The sequence below is a fragment of the Octopus bimaculoides genome, chromosome 11 (assembly GCF_001194135.2).
Source record: "Octopus bimaculoides isolate UCB-OBI-ISO-001 chromosome 11, ASM119413v2, whole genome shotgun sequence".
NCBI lineage: Eukaryota > Metazoa > Mollusca > Cephalopoda > Octopoda > Octopodidae > Octopus > Octopus bimaculoides.
The window spans coordinates 516,322-530,172 of NC_068991.1; the positions used below are offsets into that span (position 1 = coordinate 516,322).

Sequence of the window (13,851 nt, forward strand, 5' to 3'; positions counted from 1 at the left end):
TTTTTTTTTTTTTTTGTTTTTAATACCTTTTCACTGAGTTTTTCTTTAATAAATGAGGTGGGGGTTGGGGGTGATAATGAAATAGACAGAAACAGCACACTTAGCACCCAATTTATCAAATGATGGTGGTAATGATGGTGATGATGTTGAGTAGTGGTGGTGGTAGCAGCAGTAGTAGTAGTAGTAGTAGTAGTAATGATAGTGTGGTAGTGGTGATGGTGGTGGCAACAGCAGTATCGTAGAGTGTCTCTTCAAACAACTGCTGATCTCTCTAAAAGTATGGAATTCTTGTCACTTTGCATTTCTTTTTACCAAATTACATAAACATGTTGCAGAATATGGTTATTCAGTGCACATGTTGGGTGGGGAAGTATGTGTGAAGCAGTCTCAGAAAATAAACAAACTTTGGGCTATTGTGTTCCTAACACAATTTTTTCTTTCAAGCAAGAAATTTTTTGTCTCCACAGCAAACTGCAGTGAAAAGCCTTTTCAGGTTCAAACTCCTGAACCATATTTGAACTGGTCATGGGGTTTGTTTATATTCCATCACTGCTTTGTGCATCAACTCACACATTTGTTCCACCTTGGCAGCCAATGGGTCAGAGAATAATATTTACTGATTTCTGATAAAAGAAGCAAAGCTTTCCAATCAGCTCAGAATTACCTCCCTTGGTATCTGGAGCTGAAGAAGATTAACAAGTTGAAAATGCATCCATCAGTCCAATAGAAAATGCTCTGAGCTGACTTTGGGGTTCTAATAATTTTGTGAGAATTTTTCTCCACAGCAAACTGCTGTGGAAAGTCCTTCCAGGTTCCACTATCTCTCATATACATATTATTTTCAAATTTTGGCACAAGGCCAGCAATTTTGTTTTACAGAGGCCCATGTGCTTCCCACTTGTTGCATGTGGATCCCATCTGTCGAGTTAATAAACTTAATGCTGTGGTTCACTATGCTTTGCCGATAATTATAATTATTTCAGGAGTGTGAGAGTAGACTCTCTACAAGTCACTGAAAATTGTAGTTCCTCAAAGAATCAACTGACATAGGCATTCATCCAGTATGTTGTGATGATTCTGGCATAGCACCGCATAAAAGAAAACCTGCCTGGTCTCACAGCACTCCTCCTTGGAAACCCACTGTTCAGCTAACATTCTTCCCCAGTTGTATTTTTCTTTTGAGAAGACTGTTTTGCCTATCTCAACAATCTTCTCACAGCAAACCATACCTTGCCTTGTTACTATGGAAACAGGCACCAGTATGTATGTGGCTTTCGATTGGCTAAAATTACCCAAAGTTTGCAAAATTTAAAGGCTCTTAACTTTTTATTTATTAATTTTTGGCAATAATGAATTTCACTTCCATAATTAACATACAAAACTACATCAATACACCAAACTTGAAATCAGTTGGAATGAAATTAAAGGAATTGAAAAATGTGAGCCAAACAAAGGATCATCCCCTCACTGAACTATGTTTGTGCAGAGAAGAAGACCCGTTGACTGGTATTTGCGGCAGTGGTCTGTTGGTTGTTAAAGGCATTATTACTAGGGTAAGGGAATTACTAAATTATATTAATGACTTATTGAAAAGTAATTGAAAACAGAGGGGGAGGAGTTTATTTAAACGAAGGTAGAGGGTGAGATAAAGAGAAATAGTTTAGTGGAAATATCATTGAAGAATATAGGCAAGGAATAGCTAAGTGTTAAAATAGACAGGTAAATAATATATCTACACAAACACACACGGACATACATAGATGCACCCCATCCAGTTCACATATCCTCAAAGCCCAACAGCTTTCTTTTGTTTGTGACTGGCTTAAATTCTGCAAAGTAAAAAAAAAAAGGACTAAAATACCAGAGAACACACATACATGCACACATTTAGTATGAATTCATGTTTGGTTATAAACTGTATTCTCTTACTATAGCTTAGTCAACTTGTTGCTTCAATAGTTTACGGTGCCTAATTTGGTACTTCTCACTTCTAAGTTTAATTCTTAATCTTTCATTCACTTCTCATTAATCACCATCACCACTCACTGTCACCATCTATCACTTGCCTTCATCACTCATCATCACTTGCTACTCACCATCACTCATCATTCACCACTGTTTTGTTAATGACATTTTTTAATTAACAATATACTTTTAGCTTTTAATAAACAGCAATTTTACTTCACCTCAATTTTACTAAATTTTTGAAATTCATCAATCACCTGTAACATTAAATATATTTGTAATTTGATCACTTATTCTATGGAACTTTCACTATTTAAACCTGTGGCATTGATAAATTGGTTTATATGATTTATATTTTTGTATTTAAAACATTTTTCTTGACGATTCCACCATCTTGAATATCAGTAAAATCAATTTGATTCAATCACTTTTATATTCCTAATTTCACACATATAAACACTTTCACCTGTTTCAAATACTGTCTTAATGATATGTATATATGTATGCATGTGTGTGTGTGTGTGTGTGTATATATATATATATTTCTTTGTTGTTTCATGGGATTGGTGCTTTGTCCAATTTAACTCTGCTTCCTGTTGAACTCATGGTCTGTGATAAGGACCATTTGTATCTTTTATATAAAAGAGCGTGAAGCACATTCTGGAGCATTGTTTAAAAAGTATTCTTGTCTTCTGCCATTGATTTTCCCTTTGGTTGGCAATCACTAAAGTCTATGTGCCAAAATTGGCAAGCATGGCACTATCTTGACATTCTGAGTTCCAATTCCAGCAGAGTCAACTTCGCCTTCCGTCTTTTGGGGGTTGATAAAATAGACACCAGTCTGGGGGTCAGTGATATTGACTAACTCACTGTCCTCAACATTACTGGCCTTGTGCCTACATCAGAAATCATTATCATCATTAAGAAAGAGAAAAACAATTTCTTGATTAGGTCTGAGTAATTTCTTAATTAAATCTAAGTAAATGAATTATTATTATAGTGTAGGACTCGTGTCTCTTATTGGGACTTTCAAACTGAATTTCAGACCAGTTTGACTGAAAGTCTAAATCAGATCATTAATTTTTTTACTACTTTGTCCCTATCTTGTCAAAGAACTTATCAGCACTATTACCATTCTCTTCATTATTATCACAATCCCTTTTACCATTAGCATCTAACATGCTGATGGACATCAGACACCCAATCTTGTCCAAAACATTTCATTAACTTCATTCATTCATCTCAGTTTTCCCTTTAATTTCTTCATGCATTTTCATGAACATCTAAAAACTTGCTCCAACCAAACAATTGCCAAATTGGAATATAAAATGAAAGTTTCAATATTGAGAATCAAAGATATTCATAGTGATAACTGCAAACCTAATATGTCATAATGGTGATGATGATATTTGGGATTACAATAATCTTATTATCTATTTTATGGAAAATTACATTTTATTCATATATTTATTTATATCTAAACTATAAAAATAAAGTTAATTTCTTAATTAAAAAAAAATGTATTTAATCAAATTAGATGATTAAAGTGAAACAAATTTCTTTTTGGCTTCTAAATTACCAGAGATAAAAAAAATTTTCAAAATCAAAAACTTTGTTAAAATATTTCTAATTTTGATTTAGAAATTCTATAAGTATTACCTCAATAAAATTAACTCCATGGTTTTTGACAAACTAGAATTGGTAGATCCAATTTGATTAATTCCATCTAATTGCGCCTTTTCAATTTTTTTTTTAAACTTTCAAAGAAGTTTCTTAGCAAAAGTCTTTCCATGAACTTCTGTTACGATACAAGAAAGAACTCTGTGAATGGTTTTTGGTCCTTCTTAGTGACCAGTGTCCCTTTGAAGTTGTTCTTTATAAACAATCAATGTTTTTGAGGATAATATTTGATTGTTTACAACACAAACTATTATTGATTCACTGGTATCCAAGTTTTGCACTTTTTTCATATTTTAGTCTAGTTGTTGTGTTTCTCAAATATTCTTGTAAATCTTTCCATTTATGTTTGCTGTGCATGTTGTTGTTGTAGAAATATTTAAATCTTTGTCTGACAGTCCTAACAGCTATGAAACAATCTCTGAATTTCATCTCAATCTAAAATCCGTGGCACCATTGTGCTATAGACATGACACAATCCTTTCCATTATAGATTCCAGGAAATCTTTCAACTCAAACCCTTTATCTGGCAGTTACTATGGTTTTATCCACATCAAAATGGACAGATTGTAATATTTCTTTGTAATTTAAGTTGGCAGGACCATTAGCACTTAAAGCAAAATGCTTAGCAGCATTTCATCCATCTTGTCCTTTCAGAGTTGATAAAAAAAAAAGTACCAGTTACGCACTGGAGTCGATAAATCAACTTACCTCACCCTTCTAATATTGCTGGCATTGTGCCAATATTTGAAACCAATGTTTCTAAAACATTAAATCTGGCTTTTAAGGAAAATTGTGAGAAAACCAACAGGTTTTTGTGAGGAAAGATTTCATTAGAAATAAATTGTGCCTGTGATTGAAGACATCTATTATGGATCTACCGTTTAATTGTGTTATTTTTAAATAACTTTGACAAACTCTCTGCAGTAACAATACATACACGCCTCAAATTAATTGTTGGGCTACAGACAAGATTGTATGATGTTCATGCCTTTCTTAAGACCATCATTAATGTAAGGACCCTCAGGAGAGACATCAGTTTCACACAGTCTGATTTTTCCAAACCTCCATTCAGTGTGTGTGAATGTGTTATCCTCCAGAAGGTTTCTCTACTCTCAATTATCAAATACAAATTCTCAGTAAGTTTTCTAGATTTACCTACAATTAACTTTAGTTTTGTTTTTTTTTTCTCTTCTGTTGCTGTAGCATGACAACCACTTTTAGATGTCACACTTTAGCACTTTTTACATTCACTTCACCTTCTTTTGCTTGTTAATATTTTGTTGTTGTTTTTTCAATAATTTTTACTTTGTTTATTTACTTGTTTATTGTTGTTATTATTTCTTTATTTATTAATATTCTCCATCAATATTGTTTCAGTGTGATTATTATTATTATTATTATTATTATTATTATTATACCTACAATTTACTTTTATCTTGTCTGTCCTCCAAACATTTCTATATCATCGTAACACAAACTAGCAACTCTTTGAAATTGAGAATTTTAGGTCAAAACAAGAACTTAAATCTCACAGAAAAGAAGACATTGATGTAAACTGGTCAAATATTATTCTATAAGCTGTTGTTATTGCTAGAATCTTACTGAAGACTTTGCTACAATCACCTTATTACTACATCCAGTCTTATGTCAAACTAGTTTGAACTGCCTCAGAGTGGCATTGCGGTACCCTGTCCTGCATAGAACAGTCAAATGTACAATTGTTGTGTTTTGGGTAGAAACCCTCTGTTGTTCTGTGGATAAATTACAAATTTTTGGTTTTGTTTCACCTACAGGAATCATTCTGGGTACCATAGCCTCAGATTATTATAAGTAGAGTGCTTTAGTTTTATGAAATTGTTATTTCTGTAAGAATTTGGATTTTATGTAACTCTTCAATGACAGTAACAGAGACCAACACATTAAACAAATGATTGATTGATTATACGTCTAACCACTTGACTAACAATAGTGATATAGAACCAGTGCATGTGTTTATTATTATTGGTGTAATGACCTTCCTAAAACACAAAAACACAACAATATGTCATCGTTTCCAACCTGGAGACCTGGGAATATTACAAAGTACAGGGAGAAACCATTTCTAGCTGACCATGTTTGTTCCTTGTGGTGTTGATTATTATCAATATTTTCTTCTTGTTTTTTTTTTTGTTGTTGTTTTTTTTTGCAATGCAGTTAGTGTGTCAGGCAAAATGCTTGGCACCATTTTGTTTGTCTTCGCATTCTGAGTTCAAATTCTGCCAAGATGCACTTTGCCTTTCATCCTTTCGGGATCGATCAAATATGTACCAGTTGAACGCTGAGGTTGATGTAATCAATTTACCTCCTCCTCTCAAATTGCTTGTGCCAAAATGGGAAATGAATATTTTCTTGCAGAATATTTTTTGGGGTTCTGTTATTGAGAGGACCATGATGGTGGGGGTGGGGAGGTGTCCGTTCTGCATAAATTTTGTCTCTCTCCAAGTAATCCACATCCTGACAGACAACAGTTCCATTGGTGTATTAACCCTTTAGTATTTCAACAGGGCCATATCCAGTCAAAATATTCAAACTGGCCAGCTCTGGCCTCTCACACCCACCTTACAATATTATTCTAAAAATAACAATCATCTCATTGAGATCTCAAAGCTACAATATAATTAATGCTTGACTGATTCAGATTAATGTAAATGAATAAGGATTACATTTGGCAATCACTAAAATCTCAAAGCTAATGAGTTAAACAAAGATTAGGTGTCTCTTATCTTAAGTTGATCCCATCTGGAAGACATCAGAATGTCTGATTGTTCAAACCCTGAAAACAACAGAATCAATAGAATGTCAGACAGATTGTATTGTTTGGTTCCTTTTCTTTTGACATTCTGGCTTTAAGTGCCACTTGGGTTGACTTTACTCCACTCAATATTATCAATTCCTTCTTCAAAAATGTTGTGTCAGTATTATAAATCTTAAATAGTATAGATTGTTCATTGAAGCTAACGGTATTGTTGTTGTTGAGCCTCAGTCAACGTAACATTTTACTTTCAGATGAAGTTCTCTCCCCTTGCTCCTCTCGCTATTTTTCTGTACAAATTTGATTTGAAACTCTTATCGGCTGTGGTTGTTCTTGTCCATTGTCCCTTCCTATTGTCTACTTCACCCTACATTTTTTAATATTTATTTCTCCATCTGTTTTAGATTGTTAGTGATATGGCAGCTGCCTCTGGCCTCTACTGTCCAGTTGATCCTACGCTCTGTGCTGCTTTACGAACTCAGAAAAGTGGTATGTATATTTAACCTGGGACCCTAATAAACCCTGGACAGTTTGTGTTTTATTGATGAGGTCATGATAAAACTGAAATGAGCCTAACGAATAGAAAGAAGAACGTTGTAGTTTGCTTGAAGCCTTATGATACAGAAATAAAATAACACTGACATCTCATTTTAACAGATTTATTTATCAAAGTTACATAAAAATGTCTCGAAATATTAAAGAGTAAATTTATTCAATAAAATCGCCATTGGCTTCAACCATGGCCTCCAGACGACTTCAGAATCTCCTGCAACTTTTCTTGACTGTATCCTTGTTTAAGTTGGTGAATGCTGCCATAATCCTTGCCTGCAGTTCATCTTTGGTGTTACAAGGAGTTTTGTTGGTCTCTCACTCATCTGTGTCCCACACTGCAGTCTGGGGAGTGAGGTGGACAGATGTTAGGGGTGGTGTAGTTGCAGAGATTGTCTGACAGCCATGGCTGGGGTCCTCCTGCTTGTGCGGCCTGGTGCAGAGTCACCAGATATAGCAGCCACTTGATGCAGGCCTCCATGTTGAGTGTGAGGCCATGTGGCAAGATGAATGGAGGCATAACATCGCCATTACTACTGACCACTCCAAACACCATGCTGCTGACTGGATGTTTGATTTTTATCGCTCTCAGTACATGGTTTGAGGACAGGGCAAGCCAACAGTTGTTCTGTGTGTTCACCATCTGATCTTGGCAGAAATTTTTCTCATCAGAGAAAAACCAAAACAAGTTCGGTTGGAGGGGATGCTTGAGTTTGTTCAAAAGCTTCATAGCACGGTTTTTGCCCCTTGTCCTTGATGGCTTAGGATAATAACTGGCCCTTTCTCATCTTGTATGAGGAATACTGAATGTCTTTATGTACTACCTGCCGGATAAGAAACTCAGACACTACCATGTCCCTGGTTGACTTGGAGGGATTGTTGTCAATCATGGCCTGGGTCTCACCAATAAATTCAGGAGTTCTTTTCTTATCAGAATGATCAGAGTGAGTTTTCCTAACTGCCATACCGTCATAATCACTATTAGACACATCCAACTCTTTTCGAATCCTCTGTACTATCCTGAGATTGACACCCAAATACTCTGAAATGTCTGTATTGGAGCTTCCGACACAAATGTGCCAAGCAGTACAGCATGCCATTTTGAAATTTCTGACAGAGTGAATTGCACCATGTTGCTGTTTTTCTCACAGACAGTGCCCAACTGACCCTACTATACTGTGTAGTCGACAAAATCAAAAACAATGCACATGCGCAAAATTAAAATTATAGAATGGTGACAATTTACCCATTGCACCCTGTAAATAGATAGATATACGTATGTGTCTATTTTCCTACACAGACGCACACACACTCACATATTTTTCATCTTTCTGAATTTATTTCTCTTATTCTTTTGTTCTCAGAATTTACCGAAGATGCTTACACCATAGCGTGTCTCCTGATGGTGTTTGTTGCAGTTTCACTCCCCAAGCTTGCCAAATCAGAAACCTCTTTTTTCAAAGCCTCACTCGAAGGTAAGTTCAGTTTATCATCTCTAATAGAGTTGATGCAGTTTAGAGGATAATGGTCACATTGGTGCCACTTCTCATTAGTCTGTTAAGAACTTGTAGCTTCTGGCTTGAAAAATCTTGCTCTAATTCTGGCAGATGTTGAAAAATATTCTAGAAAGTTGACCTTCAATCCTGCCAGACTAACTTGAGACCCAACAACCAACTTAGCTGATGGGAATTTCTTGCAGTTATTTCCTGGATTGGTCCGATGTCTTCTGCCGATCATATCAAAGAGACATGCTGGTAGAAATAGAGTTATGAGCCTTGTTTAAGAATGCATCGTCTTTAGGATTTAAACTGCTGAGCATGTAAGTGAGCCATTTCTTGGTCACCATAATAATAATAAAAATAACAATTATTATTTGAAATTTTGACACAAGGCCAGCAATTTTAATGGGGAGCAGGTTAATCAATTACATTGACACTAGTAATTAACTGATATTTATTGATGCCGAAATGACGAAAGGCATATTTGACCTCAGAACTGGTAGAAATGCTGCAAAGTAATTTTGTCCAACATTCTAATGATTCTGCCATGTTGTTGATAATAATAATAAGAAGAAGAAAGGCACAAAGTCTGAAATTTTGTGGTGTGTTAGTTGATTACATCAATCCCCACTCCCCCACTGCTCAGTTGGTATTATTTCATTGACCACATAAAGATGAACTCAGAACATAAAGACTGACAAAATATCGCTAAGCATTTTGCCTGATACGCTAACGATTCTGCCAGCTTGCTGTCTTAGTGAAAATAATCCTTTCTTCTATAGGCACAAGGCCTGAAATTTTGGAGGGGGGGGGGGCTGGTCAATATCAGTGACCCCAGTTTTCCACTGGTACTTATTGATTCCAACCTCAGCAGAATTTGAACTTAGAATGTAAAGACGGATGAAATACTGCTAAGCATCTTGTCGAGCGTGCAAACAATTCTGCCAGCTCACTGCCTTAATAATAATAATAATAATAATAATAATAATAATAATGATAATGATTGATGCTGTAGTCTATTGATTTGCCTGTGAAAGATGTTCAGAGAAGTCCTGATTCAGCTCTGTTCCATGTCCAACCACAAATAGTCTCTTCACAAACAATAATTCTCTGTTGTTAATGAAATATTGTTGTTGAGATTCTGAACTGCTTCCTTCTCTTCAACAGGACACCTCAATAATAGCCATTGTCTTGCCAAAGCCATCAACGCTCTTGCTGGTGCCATGTTTACCATTTATGGTCCTGGAGACTTGGAGGAACGATTAAAAGAGTTTTTGGCTGTAAGTATTTTCTTCTTTTAGTTGTTGTGCCATTGACAAATTGATATCCATGTTCAGGGCCAAGAGGGAAGGAAGCTGATGTGAATGATAATATACATTTGTGTGTGTATGTATGTATGTATGTATGATAATATACATTTGTGTGTGTATGTATGTATATATATATTATCATCATCGTCTAACATCCGTTTTCCATGCTGACATGGGTTGGACGGTTTGAAAGCAGGGAGCTGCCCAGGCTCCAATTGTCTGCTGTGGCAGACAATAATCTAATATATATATGTGATTTTCTTGTATAAACAAATGTATATATTCTTTTAAACACACTCGTTATATCATTGTAAAATAAATATAATTATATGGTACAGATGCAGCAACATCAGAGATTGTGGTATTTCTGTTATTGTCGTCCAAACTTTTTCTGCCAAAATTTGAAGCAATTAATTGTTATTATGCAAATTTAGATATTTTTAATTTTCTTTTTCTCTGCAGCTTGCTTCTTCCTCAATGTTACGGCTTGGCCAAGAGACAGACAAGGAAGCTATCAAAAACCGAGATTCGGTCTATCTGCTGCTTGACCAGGTCAGAAGATTTGGGGTTTTTTTTTGTTTTTTTTGTTTTTTTTGCTACAGTTTTTGCTTTGAAAAAGTAAAGTTTTTCCTCAATGTTGTAATCCTTTAAGAGACAAACTGCAAACTCTGCAGTAAACAATTTCTTCCAAAATAGCTTCTTCAAATACCACTCAATGGAGAGTGGCAAGACTGAAGAGGCTGAATGGGCTTACCCGAAACCTGCATTTTTGAATGAGGAAACAAAGTAGAAAAGGATGGCACAGTAATTCAGTCCTTCTCCTGAAAGGTTTCCCCTCTCACCTTTTGGGCAGGTGTTTTTCTTGTTGATTTTTTAAAAAAATGTTTATGTCCCTTATTTCTGTTGGCTCCTTTTTGGCTAGATCTAAGCATTATTGTTGTGTTGTGCATTTGTAGTTTGTCTTCAACACCTCAAGCTCTTGTGACCAGTAAAAGAGCTCGTTATTATAATTGTTTTTGTTGTTGCCATTCCTGACTTCAACCCTGAATATGGAGTTTTTTGACAGCAAGGAATCTGGATGCTGGCAACAGTGAAATATTAGAAACAAACTTTGTTCTTGACAGCATCTTCGTCAGTGGCAGAGGTGGAGGTGTTGTTGTTGTTGAAAGCTATTAAGACCAACTGTAAGACTGACAACAACAGTTGCAGGGATCACTCACCCTTGGCATCCAGGGGGACTTTAGATGGAGGAGGTTCCTTGATAGCTCCTCCATGTACTGTAAAGTATTTATTTTTTCATTGTTCTTAGTCAATTTGTGTAACCCACCACACTTTTATGAATATCTTCCTCCCCACCTCATCCATCACACTCTGCTGGCAAAGCAATATTATTATTATTACGAAGCCGGCAGAATTGTTAGCAACGTCAGACAAAATGCTTGATGGACTTTCTTCTGACTTTTTACATTCTGAGTTCAAATCCTGTCAAAGCTGACTTGGCCTTTCATCCTTTTAGGGTTGGTAAAGTACTAGCTATGTACTGGGGTGGATGGGATTGACTTGCTTAGTTTACTCTCCCTAAAACTATTCTTCCTGATTTATGGTAAAAACAGCCCCTAATGTGACCTGGTGTTAGTGCGAGCTCCTTAAAGATGGCAAGTTGGTGAAGTGAAGAATTACATACTTTTGTTTATATTTGTGTTGAGGGTCGTTGACTGGACATTATTATTCTTTGCATCTTGATTACATTTTGGAATTATACAAACTGTACATAAAATCTTACAAACTAATTCTATCCTCTTCTGTTTTTCCCTTTCAGATAGTCCAAGAGTCCCCGTTCCTCACAATGGATCTGCTGGAGTCTTGCTTCCCGTACGCTCTGCTCCGTAATGCCTACCATTCTGTCTACAAACTGTCAGCTGCTGACCACTGAGTGACCATCACCTACAACATGACCCCCCACCCCCCTAACTATGTGTCCTCAATACCAAAGCTCTGGCCAAGCTTCACCTTTTGTCTGGGGGTGGAGCTGGAGGGTACAACTACAACTCATGCTTCTCTCTCTCTCTCTCTCTCTCTGCTTCTTTCTTCCCTCTTCACCTCCATTTTCCTTCTCCTCCTGTACAGTTGAGGTTTAGCAGGAGGGCAGGGGAAGGACTGATGTTCTGCTATTGCAGTGGTTCATCAACACTTAAAATCCTTCAAAAAACAACAACTACATGGTCTTGCACCATCTCTCCCCCACTCCCCCCTCTTCCCTTACTATCATTACCATTAACATCATCATCATCGTCATCATCACCATCATCCCTGCTTTATGGTTATTAATTGTCCTCTTTGCTTCTCTCTTCCTCTCTACCAGTCAGTCTCAAAATCTTTATCAGAATCTCCCTCTCATATATATCTATATATATATATATATATATATATATATATATATAAATAAATAAAATGTGAAATATATTTAAACTATATTCTTTTTCTGGCAATTCACATCTTTTGTGGACCAGAAGCAAGAACTGACAAACAGTGGAATGAAACTTAAGTCCCAAGAAAAAGCATCCAGTTTAAATAAGCACTATACTCTCCACCATGTATTGAGTACTTTGTTCCAACATTGACAAACTGTAATATTGAATGTGCATTGAAAGTAGTATTACAAACAGATAAAGAGTACTTAATGCATATCCTGGTGTGTCTGTGTGTGTGAATATATATATACATCCATGTATGTATGTATATATAATATATATGCATACACACATACATGTACACACACACACACACACACAATCTTTTTATTTCTTTCCATGTCTGAATGTAATGGAGAGATCTGACACCCTCCTCCCTCTCTAAGTTGGAATTGATTCCCCCCACCCCCTCCATTTTCTATCACTATTGGCAAATATTGTTATTATTATTATTAATTACTTGAAATAATTTTCATCTCAAATTAAAATTATTATAATTAATATTTTATATTTTGTATCATTCTCACCAAGTTATAGCTTTTTTCCTTTCTCTGTCTTTTCTTAGATATCTACTTTGGTAAAATATTATTATTATTATTATTTTGACTGTTTTGTCCTCCTCCTTTCTCTTCTGCTCTCAATTTCTGGCCTTGTGCTTATGTTAGAAATCATTATTATTATTATTATTATTGCTAATGTTATGACGATGAGAGCATGGTTGGCAGTACCATTAGACTGGATTAATTGCAGGATTTGGTTACATTGACACTCTGGGTTCAACTCCTGCTACAGCTGAGTTTGCCTTTTTGTCCTCCTGAGATCAATAAAATAAAGTACCAGTATTATACTGGAGGCTAGATTCACTCAACCCCACATCCTCTCCTTACAATTTCTGGTCTTGATGCCTACCTAAGAAATCCTTATCTACCCTGAGGCAAATAAACTATTATTATTATTATTATTAAGGTGGCAGGCTGGCAGAATCGTTAGAGCATCAGAACAAATGCTTTGCAACATTTGTTCTGCTTCTTTACGTTCTGTGTTCAAATCTCACCAAAGTCAGCTTTGCTTTTCATCCCTCCTGGTGCAATGAAATAAAGTACAAGTCAAGTACTGAGGTGATATCAATTAATCCTCTCCCACTCAAAATTGCTGCCCTTGGGCTTAAATTAGATACCATTATTATTATTATTATTATTATGATCTACATCTGAACAGAAACTGTATAAAGTGTCTAGTGTTTGTGTGTGTTTTTCATGAAAGTACAACTGCTGTGAGTAAACACACACGCTGCCGCTGGTGTGTGTATATATATATATATATATATAAAACTTTGACCATGTAAAATATGTGTGTGTATGTCTATCTAACCAACTCTACTTTTACACAAAGATACATAATATTGATTTCTTACTTTCAACAAGTAGAAAACTCATAATAATAATAATAACAATAATAATAATGCTGAGAAGATGAAATAAAATTAATTTAAAGTTTAAAATTAATAATTTTTTCTTGACATCCTTGTTTTTAATTAATTTTTGTTCCGTTTCGCACCTTTTTTGTTTGTTTAAAGTTTTTCTTTA

The 13,851-nt window shown here is 35.5% G+C and overlaps 1 protein-coding gene across 4 annotated transcripts in view; it reads left to right on the top strand.

The window, feature by feature from the left end:
- The window catches only part of LOC106881844 (membrane-associated protein Hem), a 60,586-nt gene extending 47,363 nt beyond the window's left edge, over positions 1-13,223 (top strand). For all 4 annotated transcript variants that reach the window (XM_014932355.2, XM_014932358.2, XM_014932356.2 and 1 more), the window contains 5 exons: positions 6,841-6,925; positions 8,350-8,460; positions 9,652-9,764; positions 10,257-10,346; positions 11,614-13,223. In XM_014932355.2, the coding sequence (XP_014787841.1) occupies positions 6,841-6,925; positions 8,350-8,460; positions 9,652-9,764; positions 10,257-10,346; positions 11,614-11,727 (513 nt within the window). In that variant the 3' untranslated portion in view covers positions 11,728-13,223. The remainder of the gene's footprint in view (positions 1-6,840; positions 6,926-8,349; positions 8,461-9,651; positions 9,765-10,256; positions 10,347-11,613) is intronic.
- Positions 13,224-13,851: the final 628 nt, after the last annotated feature.